At 47.0% G+C, this 21,505-nt stretch overlaps 1 protein-coding gene across 4 annotated transcripts in view; it reads right to left on the reverse strand.

The window, feature by feature from the left end:
- TBC1D22B (TBC1 domain family member 22B) overlaps positions 1-21,505 on the reverse strand; it is a 79,908-nt gene that overhangs the window by 6,654 nt on the left and 51,749 nt on the right. For 3 of the 4 annotated variants that reach the window (XM_027601350.2, XM_027601348.1, XM_027601349.2), the window contains 3 exons: positions 19,845-19,972; positions 19,466-19,561; positions 2,741-2,865 (listed from right to left, as the gene is read on the reverse strand). In XM_027601350.2, the coding sequence (XP_027457151.1) occupies positions 2,741-2,865; positions 19,466-19,561; positions 19,845-19,972 (349 nt within the window). Of the gene's footprint in view, positions 1-529; positions 2,866-19,465; positions 19,562-19,844; positions 19,973-21,505 lie in introns of those variants that run through there. The other variant, XM_027601351.2, reaches the window with a different exon arrangement.

The raw sequence follows: 21,505 nt of genomic DNA on the forward strand, positions 1-21,505 counted from the left end.
CCTGGGACAAAGTTCTGGTGAGTTGTAAAAGGAGATATTATGGAGCAGCTTTCTGGAACATTCCTTAAAAACACTGCTGACACATTTCCTTCATTCCTTTTTCTTGGTCCCTTCTTTGCTCATCCTGTTGCTTGGAAGAGGACACCATGGCCAGAGGGCCAGCTGCCATCGCCCACCCCCCGCCATGGAGACCCAGAGAAGGAGTCAGGTTCTAAAGATTTTGTGAATCAGACCCATAGTACTAGCCCTGGGTGGCCTACTTTCGGATTTTCATAAGAGGGAGAAGTAAATTTCCCTGTTTTTTGTTTTTTTTTTTTTAAGATTTTATTTATTTGAGAGATTGAGAGAGAGAAGCAGACTCCCCACTGAGCACTGAGCCCCATCCAGGGCTCGATCCTGGGACACTGAGATCACGACATGGGCTGAATTCAGACACTTCACTGACTGAGCCACCCTGGCACCCGGTAAATTCCCCTGTTGTGTAAGCCACAGTTATTTTTTGGCTCATGCAGCATGTTGCTGAATTTAATCCTAATATAGCTCCTAATTACTGAAACCAAGCAACACTCTCAAATGAATCCTAGGAAGAAGTTCTGGGTGAAGAAACCACTCGAGTGTTTATCACAGGGCTTGCCTGGCACATGGTGAGGTGCTCTATAAATGTCCGTGGTTAGGCACGGTGTTCCTCATTTTTGTACTTCTCACAGGACCCATCACACAGTAGGGGCTCCGTTCTCTGAGACTGCCTGCTGATTTTCTGTTGATCCCCTGCTTGCCCTACAGAAAATGTGTCCCCCATACTTACTAATATCAGCAAGAAAAAGCCGAGAAAGGGGGGATTGCGTTAGGTTCCAGGTTACACAAATCCATGGGAGAAAAATCAGCACTGAAGGAGGAAATACACTATTTATTTACAATTCTTTCACTTTATCCACAATTTCCATACAAACGTAAAAACTAAAAAAATAAAACCACCACTTGGGAACACAAGTGTCTTTCTTTAATTAGTCCGGTTGAGGGGAGGGTCACAGCCCTCTCGCTCTGTGAAGGAGACTATTGAGGCACACTGAAGGGGAAGAGGAGAGAGTTAGGAAGAATGCCTGAGAAACAGCTCCAGATGAGAAATGGAACGTGCCAGCGTGGTGGAGCTTCACTGGCAGAGACTCAAGGGTGTCACCCACCAGGGACACTGACCGGCTTCCTGGGAGAAGGACAGCTGCTCACCACCATTCCCCCCGACCCTCTGCTATGGAACTCCCAAAATCGAACATGTCACCCATCTCATGAGCTGTGTGGGGTATGGTGGTGACAGTGGGGGACACTGGATACCTCTCTCTGAGAAGGGCCCCAAACCCCAGGGAGACACAGAAAACCCCTTTCCTTGGCACTGATGAGTCAGTCACAGCTTCTGGCTTGAATACGATGCTGACTTAAACGGAAAAACAAAAGCTCTCCCCCAGCCTCCTGGGGAAAGGGAGGGGCTGAAAACATGCAGGAGGGCTTCTGCCTCTGGGGGTGAGAGGTGGGGGGCTCTGTCTGCCCAACACGGGGAAGGAGTGGGGCAGATGCTCCACAAAGACCCCGGGAGGGGTGGGGAGGGGCGGGGAGGGAAGAGAGAACTCTGAGACACTGATGCTGGGACAGCTGCCACCGGTTGTCAAAGTAGGTCCATTTGCTCAGCGACACTCGCTCTGGCAGACTCCCATTCTCCCCCTCACAGGAGGGCACCCAGAAGCCAACCTGGAGATGCCAGACCCACCTGCCTGGCAACTTCATCTGTGCTAGTGACCGGGATTGCTTTCACATGTTGATGCACATTATAAATATAAAATCATATCTGCTACAAAGAGGACATATATTTGTACATCTTTACCCATATACATAATAACACAATTTACACATAATATCTTGGAGTGGGTCATCATGGGAAAAGGGTTTGGAGAGGTATAAAGCCCCTTCTCCCTCCCCTGCCCTGATCCTTCTCAAGGGACGCCTGTATACTTGGTCACCGGGGTCCTTCCCAGCTGGTGGTAACGGGGCTAGTCTGGACACATAAATTCAGACACATAACTAAATGCTGATGGGTGTGTATACCCACATACACACACAAACACAGGCGCATATACAGACATCTGGTGAGAAAAGGAAAAATAAAATTCCTAGCCCTTGGGTATAGGCCTCTTCCCAGAGTTATAAGGATCAGTATCTCCTCCATCTGAGAACAACAGTCTCAAGCTGCCCCTCACTGGCTCAGACCAGGGCAGAAGGGGAAGGGCTAGGAACTGGGGGGGGGGGGCAGGAGTCTTCTGAAAACATAAGGCGTTTTTTGACCTGTGATCAAATCAAACTACGTCACAAAAAGCAACGGCATCAGTTGGGGCCAGGAGGCGAGAGACAGTCAGTCCATGTAGGAACAATGTGAGTTGAGACCCTGAGCCTTCCCCTTCTTTTGTCCAGTTTCTTTTAAAGGGGCAGACAACCCTGTACCTCCTTTCCTGTCTTCTCCCAGAGCTGGGCCCATCCACATGTCATGGAATACTGATAGTGGTCCGAGAAACACATCCAGAGACATGGAGTGGCGGACAGGCACGCCAAAGAGTTAAGACCTGGGCGGCGGATGTGAGCTTTTTACAGCAGGAGTGGTTCCTGGCCGGAGTCCACGGCTCGCACAGTGGCCACAGTGATCAGATTGCCATCAGAGACAGGGACAGTCTGGGTCCCCCGGGGAGACAGCACCTACCGACGGTAGTGATTAGGGGCATCGGCAAACATGTACTTCAGTCTGTATGCCTCAGCGAGAAGCAGCCCGATCTCTTCGTTGCCCCAGTGTATCGTAGGTAGGTTTTGTAGCAGCATCAGGAGGCCCTGGAATGCAAGAAAAGAAATGTTATCATCCTTGGACTACAGACCAGGGGACCAGCAGGTCCCGGAAGGGGGTCCCTTCGTCCTAGATCACACATCCCGCAGGGTCGGGCTCCCTCCTCCCAAGCAGCAGTCAGCCCCAGCTCCCAGTTCACCTTCAGGAAACCTTGAAAAGCCTCTGTTGATTCTGTCATATCCACTAACACCTGCCTCTTTTAAAAATATTATAAACAGAAAACGACACCAACAAATAAAGATATTGATAAAGAGAAAAATAATCACTCATCATCCAAATATACCTCTCTTTGTTTCCAAGTTTTCCTTTTCAGTCTTTTCACATGTGTATTTCTTTAAATAGCTGTAATCATCATTATGATTTTTATATGCTTTTTAATCATCCTCTTTTACTATAATTGTAGTGTTTTTCCATGCAGCCTTCAAAAATGACTGTTCTCAGTGTTAGTATTCCATCATGTGGCTATACCCTACTTTACTCAACCATTTGCCTTTTATTGGACACTGAATTTGCTTCCTTTAAAAAAAACCAAAACACCTTTATTCAAAAAAAAATCCCTTTCTTCATATTCACAAATGCATATCCTTTTTCATTTGCTGTATTTCTCCTAATGCCAGTGTTCACTTCTAATCACCATATTTAGCCTCTGCCCTGTTCTCCAAAGACCGTTCTCGACCTGCCTGTCCAGCTTATTTCCTATGTTCCCAATGCACATGTCTCTCCAGCTAGGTCCATTTCAGCCAGAATTATTTGTGCCTCTGGGGTTTAATTTATGTTGTTCCTTTAACTTGGGAGACCTTCTCTTTTCTCCTCTACCTATCTCAGTCCTATTCAGTTCTCAAAGCTCAGGTCCCTCAAACAGCTCCAGAGAGACAGCCTATTAAAGAGGATATTAGAATGAAAAGAGAATGAGAGGTTGTCTCTGTAATTTAGTTCCCCATGCTGTTGCTGCTGCTCTGTGTTTTTATCTCTTCCCCTCCCCCTCCTTTTTAAGTCTATTTACATATATTTATTTTTAAGTAATCTCTACCCCTGGGGGTGCCTGGGTGGCTCAGTCGGTCAAGTGTCTGCCTTCGACTCAGGTTGTGATCCCAGGGTCCTGGGATTGAGTCCTACATCGGGCCCCCTGCTCAGCAGGGAGACTGCTTCTCCCTCTCCCTCTGCCCCCCACTTGTGCTTGCTCTCTCTAGTGCTCTTTCTCAAATAAATAAAAAATCTCTAATTAAAAAAAAAATAGTCTCTACACCCAACATGGGGCTCGAACCCATAACCCTGAGATCAAGAGTCACACGCTCTACCGACCAAGCCAGCCAGGTACCCCTGTCTCTCTTTCTGAACTGGATATTCTTCTTATTTTTCTGATTATAAAAGTTATAATGGCAAGACAAAACCCAAGGACAAGGAGATGGGCAGACTTGATTACATATAACTTCAATATGTCAAAAGGTGCCAAAAACCCGGTTAAAATCTAAGAAACTGACTATAAGAAAATATTTTGTAACACCTTCAAAAGACCAAATCCATAATCAAGATACTATCCATACTCCAATACTATCCATAATAAAAAAGTAGCACCTACTAATCAGTAAGAGATAAAGAAAACCACCAGAGAGAAAAACAGGTAATATGAATAGGTAATGTGCAGAAGGCCCATGGCCCACCCCCATGCTGGGAGGACTTTTAAAAAGCCTGCTTTGAGCTGATCTGGACACTCCAGCAGTGTTTTGTAGTTTTCAGTAGAAAGGTCTTGCATATCTGTTATGAGACTTCTTCCTCTGGAAACAGACACTTAGCTGTGCACACACAGCTGCCTGGGGCACATCACTGCTAAGGACGGCCAATAGGATTAAGATCCCAATTCTGGGACAGTGTAAGTTCTGGCTTCTGCCCTAGACCTCTCCTTCCCCACTTCCCAGAAAGTGGATATGAACGGAGGAGTGGACACAGCCATCTCAGACCGTAAGATGAAAGCCGTGTGTTGGAGACGGCAGAGCAAGACAGAAGAGAGCCGCATCCCTGCCACTCTGGAGGCGGAATGTTAGCCCTGGACTGCTTACCCTTAGACTAGGAATTAAACAAGTAAACAACTATCTTTCTTGCTTTAAGCCACTGCTGTTCTAGGGTCTTGGTTACAGGAGACAAGTTTATATCATCTTAACACACACAGGCTGTATCTATCAAAATAAAAAATGCGCATGGTCTTTGATCCAGCAACTCTACCTCTGTGTCCCTGTCCTAAGGGAATATCCACAGTCCCGTGCAAAGGTTTTTGCCGCATGTACCGCGGCTTCAAATAGTGGGGAATCATACAAACCGCGGTTATGCACATCATGAAATGCACGGCAGCACAGAGAAACAAATGAAGTAGGACTACATGCACCGTGGTGGAAAGATAATGAAGATATTTTTAGAAGTAAGAAAGAAAAGCATTGTAGAAAAAGACTTATAGTATGATCCCACTTCGGTAAATGAGAAAACACAATATATTTGCATATGTATATGCACATATGTATATAAAAAATTTAGAAATTGAGGAGGTAAACTGTTCACAGTGATTACCTTTGGGGATGAGAGATTTTCACTTTTTTCCCATTATATTTCTGTATCATTTGAGCTCTGTATTTTCAATTTTTACAATAAAGTGGTTTTTTTTTTTAAGACTTATTCATTCATTCCAGATAGAGAGCGAGCACATGGGAGGTGGGGGGCAGAGGGAGAGAATCCCAAGCAGACTCCCCGCTGAGCGCAGAGACAAGGGGAAGGGACTCTATCTTAGGACCCTGAGATCATAAGCCAAAACCAAGAGCTGGATGCTCAACCAACTGGGCCACCCAGGTGCCCCAACAATAAAGATTTTATATATTACTTGTGCGGTGGAACTTTTTCTCCATAGTAATACACATTCTGTGGTAGTTTTGTTTAGTAAAAAGTAAAAAAGCAGAAAATAAATTACCTATAATTTCATAATGAAGAGGAAGTCACTTTTAAACATTTTTGCCCTATTTCCTTCCACTCCCTTTTCTGCATTTTCCATAGTTGAAATGATTTCTCTATATAATTTTGAATCTATTTAGCATTTATCATAAGCATTTCCTCTAATATTAAAAACTCCTCGTAGATACTTTCATGGCCAAAAAATTTCTCATGATACTGATGTACCATAATTTATATCTTCCTGTTTTGAGTACTTAATTGTTTTTTCATTATAATGAAATTATAATGAACAGCTTTGTGCATAGAGCCATATTTTAGATGATTTCCTTGGGCTGAATTCCTAGGAATGAAATTACCATGTCAAAGAACATGAACATTTTAAAGGTCCTTAACACTCATTCAGAAAAGGCATTCCAGAAAAATGCTCATTTCCCTAGATCTCCACCAGCACTGAATACTCTTATCAGACAAATTTTGTTAACTGTAAACCTTTTCCCTGAGATCTCCAGGCCTGAGAACAGAACTCAAAAGCCTTAAGTCAAGATGGTGGTGAACTCCCAGGAAGAACACAATGAGAATCACGCTGTATGCTTTTCCCAAACCCTGTAAGTAACCACCCCTTACCATCCCATAGCTGTCATGAAATTCATTCAACCAGACCCATTACTCAACCAATTACTGATACTCAACCCACCCAGACGCTAACTTTGCTTTTAAAAGCCCTGTTAGATGATCTAAACATCTCTGGCGTGCTCTTTTCTCATGGTTAACAATTTTCCATGGGTTTCTTGGCCTCTGTTCTATGTCTACCTTGTTTTTTTGTTTTTAATCTCAACTTAAAAAAAAAAATATTGCCCTTGGAATACAATACCCTCCCCCATGAACTCCTGGCCTCTGGCCCCTCTGACTCTTCCCTCCTGCTTCCTATCCCTTCCCCCCAAGTGTCTCCATCTGCACTGGAACTGGAAATGGCACCCCATCTTTTTGCCAGCATCCACCCCAGGGAGTCAACTTTTATTCTAATTCTGGCAGACTCTCTACTACAGAGGTCCTCACTTTTTCTGTACCTCAGACTCTTTGGCCACCTGGAGAAGCCTATGGATCCCTTCTCAGAATGATGGTTTTAAATACATAAAGCACATACCGTCACAAAGGAGACCAGTTAAATTGAAACAGTCATCAAAATATTTGTAAACAAATTTATGATACCGCCATAGATGTCCTTTATTAATATATTCTAAATCTAAAACAGGGCACCTGGGTGGCTCAGATGGTTAAGTGTCTGCCTTCGGCTCAGGTCATGATCCCAGGGTCCTGGGATCGAGTCCCGCATCGGGCTCCCTGCTCCTTGGGAGCCAGCTTCTCCCTCTGCTTCTCTCTCTCTCTCTCTCCCTCTCTCTCTCTCCTCCTCTGTCTCTCATGAATAAATAAATAAAATCTTTTAAAAAAAATATATATATATATTCTAAAACAACATCGAATGGCAGATTAAAGAACTACCATTATTTCAAAGTAGTAATGAACACAAACAACGTTTTGAGACATCTGTAACAACTTCATAGGATATGAAAATGCTAGTAATAAGTGACAAAGGAAGGTACTGCAAATATTACTGTGTCTTCTTGGCTACATTCACTATTGTAAGAATTGCTAACTTTGAGTTTGGGGTTATTGAAAATAAAACTGAAATGATGTTTCCATTCATTTCTAGGGATCCCCTGACTTATAAATGTAAGCCCTAAATTAAAGTCTTTTGCTCCTATAGCTTGCCCTTCTCTTGATTCACACCACAGCCAACAAGAATTCTTATACTTCCAGGGCACCTGGGTGACTCAGTCAGTTGGGCGTCTGCTTCAGCTCAGGTCATGATCCCAGAGTCCCGGGATCAAGCCCGACATGGGGCTGTTTGCTCAGCGGGAAGCCTGATTCTCCCTCTCCTGCTCCCCCTGCTTGTGCTTGCTCGCTCTCTGTCAAATAAATAAATTTAAAAAAAAATTCTTATATTTCCTTTTGGAGGTAAGTTTAACACCCAAGTATCCATATTAACACTAATATTACATTTTGAATCACTTCATTTGTTGGAAAACATTTTTCTGTTTTCTCTCACTTTTTTTTTTTTTGGTACAAATTGCTTTTGTCATTGTAGAATTTCAGTCCCATTTTCAATCAACTTGCTGGGTGAGGTCAAATTGCTATCCTATTTCCTGAGGACATACTTCATTGACTCAGAACCAACCCCTGCCTTCCATGGAGCTTCCTTGGGAGCTGAAGGAATGGTACATGCTTAGCCTCATTCAGAACATAAGCAAGAAAATTCTGGGAACTTGGGAGTCTCAATGAAACCCTTGGGTTTCAAGTGTTGGTCCTACCTGTCCAACCAGGCTGTAAAAGCTGAATCAACTGTAGGAACTCTTAGAAATACTTGGGCCCAAGCCTCATCCCTGGAGTTTTGGATTCTAAAAACCTGGGTGGGACCCGGCAACCACACTTCTTCAAAGATTCCAGTAGGCAACCAGGTGTGGGGTTACCACTAGAGGGATTAAAAAGCTCTTAAACGGGGTGCCTGGGTGGCTCAGTCGTTAAGCGTCTGCCTTCGGCTCAGGTCATGATCCCAGGGTCCTGGGATCGAGCCCCACGTCGGGCTCCCTGCTCAGCGGGCAGCCTGCTTCTCCCTCTCCCACTTCCCCTGCTGTGTTCCCTCTCTCGCTGTCTCTCTCTCTCTCTGTCAAAAAAAAAAAAAAAAAAAAAGCTCTTAAAGACATAAAAGCATATTTGGGATGCAGGCCTAATAGTGAGATCCCAAGGAAGGAAATCCCTAGATGTTATGGAGACAGTGACCTTTCATTAAATAAATTAAGGTAAATCTATAAAATAAAATATCCTTTTTAAAAAAGATTTATTTATTTTTTAAATTTTTTTAAAGATTTTATTTGTTTGAGAGAGAGAGCACAAGTGGGGGGAGCAACAAGCAAAGGGAGAGGGAGAAGCGGCAACCCCCTGAGCAGAGAGCCCAACATGGGGCTCAATTCCAGGACCTTGAGATCATGACCCGAGCGGAAGGCAGAGGCTCAACTGACTGAGCCAGCCAGGCAACCCAAGATTTATTTATTTTAGAGACAGGGAGAGAGAGCATGGTAGGGAGGGGCGGAGGAAGAGAAAGAGAATCTCAAACAGACTCCATGCTGAGCGCAGGGACTGGTGTGGGGCTCGATCTCATGTCCCTGAGATCATGACCTGAGCTGAAATCAAGAGTCAGAAGATGCCCAACTGACTTAGCCACCCAGCTGCCCCTATAAAATAAAATATCCTGTAGCCAATTCATTATTTGAATGTTTTCACAATTTTTGTACAAGCATGTACTCATGCAACGTGTAAAAAGTATAAAAATGGGGGAAACATAGATTTACAGTTTTTGACATGATAGAACATCTACCATATTTTGTAAAGTGATAAAAAGAGGTCATAAAACAGAGCATGTAAAATAGTTGCATTAATGGTTATACATATAGAGCACGTATTTATTTGTGTAGATTTGCATGGCAAAATGTCTGGAAGGAACTATATTACCCTTGTGTGGTAAGATTTCAGGTACTTGATTTTCTTTTTGCTTATTGATGTTTCTAAATTTTCTATAATGAATGCATATGTTTGCACAATTGATAACAAAGGAGTGATCTCTCTAGAAGAGGATAGTCTTTGCTGGGATATCATCTACCTATAATTGCCAATCCCTCTAACCTTGCTGGAAGCCTTAAAATAATTCTAACCCTGGACAAGGTAATATCCCTGTGTGCCCCCAGGCAGTGAGGTGTAGCGTGAGGAAGCACTCTGCCACCTAGTGGCTATTTCTGGGAACTGCATCCCTTATCATAGTGCTTGCATCAATGGGAAACCCTGCCTAATGCACTGATAAATTTGAGATAGAAAAGAAGTAAAAACCAAATGGCTGTGGGAGGAAAGCGCTAATCACAAATCATGTGCTTTTATATAGGGACAGATACCGTTGGGGCAGGGAATAACTGAAGATTTGTTACAAAGCCAGCTCATGGGAGCACTAGGCATGACATGCAGTCGGATGAAACACTATAGCGATGATAAGACAGCTTATGGGGCAAGCAGCAGAGACAGCTCCAAATTAATGAGAAAGGAGCAAAGAAAAGCTGGAAATGGCTAAAATCGCAGGAAACAGCCTGACATAGGTACTGGCTGAGAATCCGCAGATCCTAAAGGAAAAGGAATAAGGCAGAAAAGGAACTGGAGGCACGGGGGTGGGGGAGACAACAATTAGGTAAGGGGTCCAAAGGAGAAGGGACAGAGGTTATAACTAAAGAAACTCTATAAGGAAAAGGTACAGGGGAAACCCATTAGAGAATATTCAATACATGGAGGAACCAAAGAGGGAGAACATCAAGAATAATAATCATTACAGTGATAGCTATCATTTACTGAGCACTTATTACATACCAGATAGGGCTCTAAGTGCTTTACATGTGCTATTAACTCATTTAATCCTCACATCAACTCTATGAAATACATAGTATTACCTCCATTTTACAGATGAGGAAATCGAGGCACAGAGATTAAGGAATTTGCCCCAGGGCCACAGAGTAGTGCTGGGCTAGAATGTGAACCCAGGCACTCTGGCTCTAGAGGTTGTGCTCATAACCACTATAATATATACTGCTTGCCCTGGAGTAAGAAGACAAGTGGGGCAGAACGTAGTAGGAACAAAAAGAAAGGAAGTCATAGCAGAGGCCGTCTGAAGGAAAAGTGGAAGAGTTGCTTGATTTTACTCAGTGATGAGAACCAAGCACAACCAAAGATGGGACGTGTAATGACTAACAGCAAAAGAACTTAAAGACCACATAAAATATACATTACTAACTAAGATACTGTGTGTAGAATCACTTAGCAATATTGGAACATCCTTTGTGAATGTAATGTGTATTCAGGCATGTAAAAATATTTTCTTAGTCAAATAAGTAGTACTTTAAAACAAATCCCCGTTTTGACAATCAGTGAGGGAGCAAAACAATTCCCCTAGTTACAATACAAACTTTCCAAAACATGTCCTTGAATGTAAACTTTTTGAGAATCGAACTTATTCCTTGGTTTTCTCCCAAAGTGCATTTAGCAAGTTTCCCATCAGAGAAGGCCTGGCTAAGTCCCCTTTAATGGCTTGTTTTATGCCTGGGGACCGTGCCCTTTCTCCCGCCAGCTTGCTTAGGGCGAAAGATCTTCAGTTCCCAGGGTTCCCTCTCAACCTTTCCTCTGCGCAGGATTCAAACCGACAATTCATGGGATGTCTGTTAAAGATGGGGCCTGCGTTGGACAATGTTCCGAAATCCTACATTTGAGTTCCTTGCAGAAGTGGTGGGTGGATGCCATCGGGTTGAAGGGATTTACTTATGGTTAATTATTTAGGCCTGGGACACCTCGTAGGCTTAGCACTGTTGCACTGAACAACTCTGCCCTGCCTCCCACAAAGATACTTTCAGAATAGGAATGTCTCCAGGGTTTTTTTCTGCAGGATGAAAGCAGAAGATTCTCAGATCAGCTGCCACTTTGCTTTAGAGTCATTGGCTGGCCCCACTGACTCCCTTGTAGGTTCCCTTTTTATGTAAAGGAATTCTGATTATTAGTCCTTGGAGTGCCCCTGGATGGTGCTTCTCAAAATCAGTTCGGAGCCATCTGAGGCCTTGTTGGCACCTGCCTGACATCCTGTAGGGTCTCATGCTCTTCTGGCCTCTCAGAGATGCTGCTTTTCCCGAGATGGCTTTTTAGACTATGGGGCGAGTGAGCAGGCATTTATTTACTCAGGTGCCTGCTCTCTCGGGCTCACACACTTTTCCTAGATACATTACTTACAGTGGAATAGTTTTCAGGCTTCCCGTGGGTTACTTTACTCAGTACAAATTCAGTCTTTCTTCTTTTTCTTTCTTTCTTTCCCTCTTTCTTTTATCTTCTCTTTTCTTTTCTTTCTTTCTCTCTCTTTCTTTCCCCCTCCCTCCTTTCTTTCTAATATAAATTAAGGGTTTATTACAACCTTGGTTTGGTTTCTCATTATCAGGGATTCAAGAATCCGAGGCCATGAGCCCACGCTGGGAGGGGCTGGGGGCCAGAAGCCAGGCTCCGGAGCAGACCAAGTCACTGGTGTACAACCCCCAGCAGTCGGGTGCTCCCTGGGGTTGCTGCCACCCAGTTCTTACCTTACTGCCTGTATGCTGCATGCTCCAAGGCACGGACCCCCGGTGTCATGTGCATGCCCCTCCTGAAATGCTGGGGTAGGGATTGCAGAAGCCGGACCTTGACGGACAGGCCAATACGGACGGACGTGCTGCGGTGCGGGAGGGAGGGTATGAAGGCCACGGCCACCATGTTCTCAGGGTGGCTCACCTGATTCCGAGCTCACTCTACTACATTCTATTCTTCTAGGGGCTGTGGCAGCTCCGGGACATTGATGAAGCAAATCGGATCAAAGACCCCGTGTGCACACCCCTGCTGCTGGGAACCCGCTTGTCTTCCTCGTCCACAATCACCAGGTGTTCCCAGAGTGCTCATAGACGAGGAGGGGACCGGTCTCCAGTTCTCCAAGAAGCTGCCTCACCCGCTGCTGCCGGCCCGCACAAGCATTCTACACACACTCCCCCTCCCCGCCCCGAGTACCCGCAATTCAGCATAACTCTTGTTCTTCCAAATGCACACTGAATTTTTGATTTTTGGAGGTGTTGCCCTTCTCCCCTGCAGCAGCCCCTTGTTTTGGTGTCACAATGTGGTGGTGTGCTGCCCACAGAGGGCCTGCCACACATTCTCTCACTCACAGAACTCACTCGACCATCTCCTGTCCTTCTGGGTTTGACAGGTTACCCTGCTCTGGGAAGCCTCCCTTAAAGTCTGCCGCCCACGACCTGTCCTGACGGTGTACTCTGCCACCGGGTGACGAACTTCTGTGGCTCTCCAGGCTCATGTAACATTCCAGGTTCAGCCTAGGCCAAGGGGCAGGAAAGTCTACTCTCGCTGCTACGCTTCTCACTGAACAGTGCAGCATGCAGCCCTCGACTCCCCAGTTCACTCTGCTGGCCTTTTGGGGTGCGACTGAGGCGTCTGTCCTCACCCCGTCTCCACAAAGAGCTGGCAGTGCAACCGAATGCCCAGACATTCCCGGGCCGGGCTTTAGGTCTGGGGCTGTGGATACGACAAGGAAAGGGGGTCCAAGTCTCCCCGTGATCTCGGATCGGGCGCAGTCTCCTCTCAGGCTTCTCCAGAATTGGGTCTTGCAGCCCTGTCCTCTCCCCTGTGACACTCCAGCCCCACTGCCTTCTCTCTGCCTCTTCCCTCCTCCAACACCTCAACCTCCGACCTCTGCAGGGCCTTTGCTCTGGCTGCTCCCTTCCCAGAAAACTCTTCCACAGCAGATCTCTGTGTGGCTGGCCACAGCTGCGACAACATCTCACTACCTCACCCCCAGGGAGACGGCACCCAGCAAAGCGCGGGCCAGCGCTAGGAAGGGCTGAGTGATTCGGCGGCCCTCCCAGCTCCCACCTGCTCACCTGGGACCCCTGGACGGTCCCCTTTGCTCACCTCCTCCTTTGAAGGCCTGCGGTGGCAACAAGAGACCTCCACGGGCCTCCGTGGGCAGACAGAGCTCTCTCTAGGCTCACAGCTGGGGGCAGAGAAGCACCCAGTACCCCCCCCCCCCGGCAGGGCACGGCTGCAAGCGGGAGACCTGCTAGCTATGATTAGGGTGCTCATATCCACGGCAGACCTCACTCTCTCCGGCCACCACTGAAGGTTGTGCCACCGTCACCACTCACGCCCCTGACACCCAGTGTCACACAGCCTCTTGCAGGCCACCGCCCTCACAGCCGCAGCCTTAAATCCTATGGTCACCCTTTTCCCTTCAAGCACCCAGGAGGCAAATAACATCAAGATCCTCAATTAATACCAAGATTCCTATGTGAGAAAGGAAGCATGTATCCATTTCGTTTTGGGTAGTTTTTACCTGGTCAACTATTTATTAGGCAGATTTTAGTGTTAGTGTGTTTTCCTCCATCATTTACTTTCCTCTCAACCTTTCAGTGGTGGAATGGTGCCCTCCTATCATGCACTCTGCTGTCTTTTTTTTTTTTTTTTTTTTTTTTACTTTTTCAGTGAGGCATAACTTGTATACAATAACTAGTGTACAGCTGGGTGATTTTTACGTATGTCGCCACCACCCAGATCAAGATAAAGGACACTTTCTGGGCCCCAGAAGATTCATGTTCCTCCCCAGTCAATACTCCCTCCACAACCAGTGACCGGATACAAACCATGAAAAAGTTTTGCCTCTTCTTGAACTTCACATACATGCTTTCCCACCATCTTATTACCAAAGTTATCATGATACCTCTGAATATTTTTGAGTGGCAAGATACTGGCTTAACCGGGGCTCCTTGGAGAATGGTTGATTCCAAGGTGGGGCAAAGAAAATACAAGCTAGGAACATGTCATGGCACCAGAAACTAAGGAACTGCTTTAAAAATGATGGGATCATGGCGCCTGGGGGGCTTAGTGGGTTGCGTCGGACTCTTGATGTCAGCTCAGGTTGTGATCTCAGGGTCCTGAGATCAAGCCCTGTGTCAGGCTCTGTGCTCAGCGTGAAGTCTGTTTGAGATTCTCTCTCTCCCTCTGCCCTGCCCCCTGCTTACGCACACTCTCTCTAAAATAAATAAAATCTTTAAAAAAGATTTTATTTATTTGACAGAGAGAGAAAGCGAGAGCACAAGCAAGGGGAGCGGCCGGCAGAGGGAGAGGGAGAAGCAGGCTCCCTGTTGAGCAGAGAGCCCGACATGGGGCTTGATCCTAGGACGCTGGGATCATGACCCAAGCCAAATGCAGACGCTTAACTGAGCCACCCAGGCACCCCTAAAATAAAATCTTTAAAAAAATGATGGGGTCAAAAAGACAACTTTAAGGAGCACCCAAGGGCCAAAGCTGGGACAACCTGAATAGCAAAATAATGACAGTGTCAGATAACCCACGAAATAAAATAAACACCCATGAATCTATACTGATATAAATAAATACTTGAATAAATAAAGGGGAGAGCAGGCACTGCTCTCTCTTAGAGTAGAATGGCAATTAATAAATGCAGAATAAGTGGTAAAAATAGAAAATCTCCATTAGGCAAACATCACAGTAATGACTGTTACAGGCAAGAACCGTTAATGAATGTTAAGATTAGTGGGTGAAAGAATGATAAAACAATGGAATTATATAGTATCGAAGTGTTTCCCCAGAAGGTACCTATTAATTACCAAAGGAGAAATAGTAACTTTACAGTGGAGAAGCCTGGTAGACCCACATAAGGCAAGGGATGGAAAGCATTGGGAATGAGACATGCCAACACCTTGTACCTCCTGACAGGATATCCTGAGGACGTATCATCTCTGTGGTTTCTTCCCCAAAAGGCATGACCCTCAATTTCATCATAAGAAAACACAGGGCAACCCCAAAGTAAAGGGCATTCTATAAAATAACTAATTAGTACTCTTCAAAAGTTTTGAAAATTTTCTTTGTCAAGGAAGACAAAGACTGAGAAATTGTCCCAAATGAGGATCCTGAATTGGACCCTGGTCCAGAAAAAGAACATTAATGGGAAAACTGGTAAAATTTAAATAAGGCCTGTAGATTAATATTTTATCAACTTGAAGTTCCTGGATGCTTAATTATAGTATGGCATATAAGATGTAAACATTAAGTGCATATGGGTGGGCTATTTGGGAACTCGACTATTTTTGCAACATTTTATAAGCACAAAATTAGTTCAAAATAAAAGAGAGAGAACATGGGGTACCTGGGTGGTTCAGTTGGTTAAGTGACTGCCTTTGGCTCAGGTCATGATCCTGGAGTCCTGGGATCAAGTCCCACATGGGGCTCCCGGCTCAGCGGGGAGCCTGCTTCTCCCTCTGACCCTCTCCCCTCTCATGCTGCTTCTCTCTCTCTCTCTCTCAAATAAATAAATAGAGAGAAAGAGAGAACACTTTTTTCAAAACCTGGTTTGAGTGGGGTCCCTCCTCCCCGGCCCCTCCTGAGGCTGACATTCAGCCCCTAGAGTGCTGGTGGCTCTGAAGTCTGGCGGCTCTCTCTGGGCCTGGGCGGGGCTCCAGGACGTCACAGACAGAAGCCCACATCCTCTGCCCCAGCAACTTGCACCCGTGCCCAGAACTCCCTGTTGCCTTCAGGCCTGGTGGTCATTCGGGCCCCACCTTCCCACAGAGACAAGTGTGGGTGGTTCTGAGCCCCGGGGAGGAAGGGCATGAAAAAGAATGAGGAGGTCACAGGTACTTCAGGCAGTAGAAGGAGAAAAACCCAGGAACCAGAATAGTAGATCAAAAGGAGGACCTTGGAGCACTTGTTTCTCCGTCTTAAAACAAGCAATTTTTTGTTAAACATTTACTTTGTGAGAAGAAAGTCTGCAAGGGGTTGTCAGTGAAAGGTGAGGAGTGGTGGAGGGCAGAGGAAGCCCTGAGAGGTGCAGGGAGAGGAGGGGAAGGGGAAAGGGGAGGGGGAAGTGGGAGGGTTGGGAACGGTGGCAGATCCTTGCCTGGGATCCTTGAGTAGCTCCTGCCTGAATTCGGCTCAAGTGCCCCAGGAGGTGCCCGGCCAGGCTCCAAGGTAGAGGCAGCACAATGCATGTGTGTGATAAGGATTCTGGTTATCTACCACTTACTCCCTAGGTGACCGGAAGAGGGAGAGAGATTCTCCAGCAGACTCCTCGCTGAGCGCAGAGCCCAACGCGGGGCTCGATAACCCAGGACCCTGGGATCATGACCTGAGCCGAAACCAAGAGTCAGACACCCAACTGACTGAGCCACCCAGGTGCACCAAGTCGCCACAGTTTTTAGCCCTAAAACTTCTCTCATCCAGGCTGGGCCGGTTTGGCTTCCTGGGATCCTGGTATTCATTTCCAGAGGTCCCGAGGCAGTGACTTCATTACAGGTGGCCCGTTAGCAGTCAGCCTTCGTCCGCTGCAGAGCTCATGGGCAGCCTCACACAATCTCGCACGATGCTCCTGCACCCTGCTCCTCCAACCTGCACCATGCTTCTGTCCCCTAAGGGACACCGCCTGCCTATCTTAACACAGCCAGGCACGTGTTTTCTTTTCTTAGCCATACAATTAAGGAACTACGGGGCTAGGAGGCACTTTGCAGATCATCTAGTTTAACTGCCCATTCTATTTTGTCTAAAAGGAAGAAGTGACACTCCTCCAGTAGGCCGCCTGAGGTGTTAATACAGCAGCAGGCACAAATCCACATTGTCCTTCCGTGGGTTATGGCACAAAAGACCTCAAATCGGTCAGATAATCAAATATGCAACCCAGTGAAGAAGAACATCTCTGTGTCTAACATAGGTTTAAAGGCATCGACTATTATGGTCCTGTGCTCTGCCAATATTGTGAATCGCTAAAAGGCATTCCAGGAATCACCTCCACCTCTCTGAGCTAATCTGGGAAGCACTTTTATCACATATGACAAGGCCCTCTGAGCCTGGCTCATGAGAACTAAATTAGACTTCATGCTCTTGATAGCCTGCTCCACTTCAACCACAGGATCAAAACTGATAGCTTAGCCGAGCACACGGCGGTTCCAGTCCCCCGTGCTCATTTATCCTAGGACGCTGCACACACGGCTGGCTGGCAGAAGCCATGGCTCTTCCTCAGCTGCCTGCGGCCTCCGCACCACAGCTAGTGTCTACTTCCAGAAGTCCACTCTGCCCTCTTCCGCCCGGAGCCCTAACGTGGGCAAGCTGGGTCCTGCCTCTCCATCCATCCACGGATCAGACTCTGCACGGAGAGGCACAGCGCAGGGGCTCCGGGATCACGGGGAGCTGCTGCTCTTGAGAACACCTATGTTATTAGTTAGAGCTCAGAAGAACGTTCCACCTTCTCTGGCTTTCCCCTCCCTGCTCTTAAAAGACATATATGCCCATTAAGAAAGAAAGAAAAAGGAAACCTCTCAGTTCAGAAATGTGCAAAGTGGAGAAAGAAAAGCCCCCAGCTGTCCCCAGAGAGAACGACCATGAGCAGCTCCAGTCCTGTCCCTGTAGACTGCAGAGCCTTGCAGTCCATCTCCTCGATCCCCCAGCCCCCGTTCTCCTCTTCCTGGACCTCCTGGAGCAGCGGCCCGGCTGCGCACTGCTGACGCGCGCCCCCAGTCTTCCTCACATCCCCAGCCAAGGCTTCCCGGACAACGCCCCACTCTCCCTGGCAGCCCCCTCAGCCTCCTCGCGACGGTGTGCCCGGGCTCAGGCCCGGGCCTCTCCTCTCCTCTGTCCACACCCACTTCTTTAGGGGGGTTCATCTACTGTCCCGGCTTTAAGGACCGTCTAGCCAGAGGCTCCTCAACATACGTGTCCAGCCCAGACCTCTCTCTCTCTTTTGAGCTCCAGCCTCGTTAACATTTATTTGCCTACCTAGATCTCCGTTTGGGTGTCTAATAGCATTTCAAATTCAACATGCCCAAAACTGAACTCCTGAAAGTCCTCCCCAAACCTGCTCCTCCTACAGCTTTCACATGAACTCAGTCATCTTGACTCATGCCTTTCTGTCCTAAGCTATACCCAGTTCATCAGAAAATCCTGTTGGCTCTATTTACAAAATATATGCACGATCTACCCACTTGCCACACCTCCACTGCCGCCATGCGGGTCCAAGCCACCCTCGTGTCTCCCCTGGAGGACTCTAACAGCCTCCCGCCTGGTCTCCCTGCTCCCACCTATGTCCATACCCACCACCTCCGTAGAAGCCAGAGTGAGCCTTTGAAAATATAAGTCAGATCATGTCCCTCCTCTGCTTAACACCCTCTTAGGGCTCCCTGTCCACTCAGAGTAAAAGCCCAAGTGGCTACAAAGTCCTCTATGATCTGGGTCCCTTGTGACTTCTTTGGCCTCACCTTTCCCTCCTCTTCATCTGGACCCCTGTGCTCCAGGCCACAGTGGCCACCGCCATGATTCCACAAGTAGCCCAGGCATACCACCGCCTTCAGGCCTTTGCACTGTCTGTTCCTTCTGCTTGGACACTCTTGCCCCAGATGTCCGTGACTCACTCTCTCACCTTCCCGGAGCCTTGGCTCAAATGTCACCTCAGTGAGCCTACCGTACTTTTTTTGAAATTGTAAACTGTCCCTTCCCTATCACCTAACAATCCCTTTATCCTGCTCTACATTGAAAAAAAAAATCACCTAACATTCTGTCTAATTTACTATGTTCTTGTTTACTGTTAAGTCTCTTTCCCAACTAGCATGTAAGCTCTGTGGGAAAAGAGATCTCTGTCTGACTTACTTCTCAATATATCCTATGCCTTCAATAGTGCCCAGCACAGGGCAAGCATTCAGCAAATGCTTCTCAATGAATGAATGAAATATCTCTTAGGCCTGTCTACATGTTCTGCAGCATCTCTGGCCCTAAGACCCTTTTTCACACCGAAGAACTCTGGGGCCCACTGACTTGGCCGTTCTGCCAATCAGGAGGGGCAACCTCTTCTGAGCAGCCTGTCTGCTTCCCTCTTCCCAGCCACGTACCTGCCGTGGCCCCTTCTATCTGTACAGCCCCACGGATGGGATAACTCCCACTCTGATGCTCATCCTAGCCCAGGCTGGGCTCCTGGCCACTCACCTGAAAGTCCTCCTCATCCAAGATCTCTTTTCTCCACTTGATCAAGAAGGCTGCACACACGTAGAGATGAAAGTGGGAGAACCCTTCTGGTTCAGACTGGGAAGGGAAAGAACTGTTAGGTCTCCAAGCCCTGACAAAGAGCCGGCTCTAGGCCTCTCGGTTCCAATCCTGCTGCAAGGTGGGCACACAGCACAGCACTCCTTTCATGGCTGGGCACACAGAGGCCGGAGCAGATTCTGCAGCGGCCCTGCCCATGAGACTGAGGCAGACACAGAAATAGAAAGGGGGGAGGGGCTTTTGAGCAGCACACTCCAGCAGGGCGGGGAGCTGGGCGCCTCAGGGACAGCCTGGCATGGAGTGGGCAGGGGTCCCTTCATACCTGGTATGTGTCCCATAGGCGGATGGTGCAGCGAAGGGGAAGCTCCCGCATGAGCAGGTTGTTCATCCAACGAAAGGCAAACTGTAGGTATTCGACCTCGTACCTCCTGAAGTGATTATGTACCTGCTCTGAAACAGAAAGCGTCATTGGCCCCAAGGGTTCAACCTAGGGGACTGGACCCTGAGAGAGTCACATGAGCTACAAAGGCAGTTTCCATCTCTTTCTCCCCCCTCTTCCTGGGGAAGCCCGGCATAGAAGGGCCAAACAGGCATCTGACCATCCTTTAGGCTTGCTTCCACCATCTTACAGCCACACTGCCTGGCTAACGCAGCCCCACACGTAGTGAGACAATTTTAACATCCATGTTCTAGGTACCTTTCTTCCCTCACAGGCCTGCTCTCGCCATAAAGCGGCAGACGTGAGGTCCACTTGGCTGCTTGACCCTATTAACTCTTGAGAGGAGGAGCCAAAATGGAAAAGAACCGTGGGGGTCACCTTGGCCATCCTCCCGCCGGTGAGGACTTCCGCCTCAGCATCCCTGACAGATGGCAGCCAGCAGGGACTTAAACACTGCCAGAGAATGAGGTTCACTGACTCCAGCAAGGGCAGCCTCTCCCACTGATGTATTAAGTGATTCACCAGAAAGTGCTTCGCTGTATTCAATAGAAACCAGCTCCTTCCTGACTCCCACCCTCGGTGTTTGTGTGGTGCTCTGGAACAACCCTAAACCAACCGGATCCCTGTTCTACATGACAGCCCTTTAAACAGTGCTTACTAGCATTTTTAAAAAATTATTATCCTCCTCAGTCTCCTAATCTATAAAATGCAGATAATCATTCATACCTCAGAAGGTTTGGGGGAGGATAAAATGAGAAAACAAAAGTGCTTACAACAGCACCTGGCATGTGGTAAATACATAATATAATTTTTTGAAAGAATAATAACAATGGTTATTTCTGGGGAAGAGAATTTAAGGAAGGGGGAGGATGTTTATTTTTTATTTTGTATTTTTCCAAATTGTTTTAATTTTTCTAATGCATATTACTTGTGTAACTCAATGAAACAATAAGGACACAGACATTCATAAATCCCCTGTCCTCAAGTACTAAGCCTTTACTGATCAGGTACTTGCGAGGGCAAACAAGGATGACGCGGATGGTGGCAGAAACCGCAGCCTCTGCCCCGGGAACCTGGGACGAGGGGTGCAAGGAGCTGCGTGTGGGCCCCACGCTGGGCTAACAGCTGGCCAGACAGAGAGGAAAAAACATCCTACGGACGACGTATCAGAAACCACTGTAAACCAGCAAACAAGATGGGAAGACTGAAATCCAAAGTCATAAAAGGAAGCTGGAATGAGTGGAACAAATCAGGGAAGGTTTTCAGGAAAAGAGAAGCTGGGGAAGAGGGAAAGACACGCAGTTTTTGTCAGGGGGGTGGGGGTGGGGCGGGGAAGCCATTGCTCTGGTGAAGCACAAAATCCCTGATAAAAAGCCAGGAATGAGATTTCTTAGTTGTGCAGTATCTGGCGGAGTCCTAAAAAAGCTTTACAACTTAGCTGGTGCTACAGAGCCCACTTAGCAGAAGACTTCGCTGTGAGGTGCTAGGCTATCCTTATGAAACTTAATTCCAACGTCTCTTGCTGGGTCTCGGTTTCTTTATCA

The sequence above is a fragment of the Zalophus californianus genome, chromosome 7, assembly GCF_009762305.2.
Source record: "Zalophus californianus isolate mZalCal1 chromosome 7, mZalCal1.pri.v2, whole genome shotgun sequence".
Lineage (NCBI taxonomy): Eukaryota > Metazoa > Chordata > Mammalia > Carnivora > Otariidae > Zalophus > Zalophus californianus.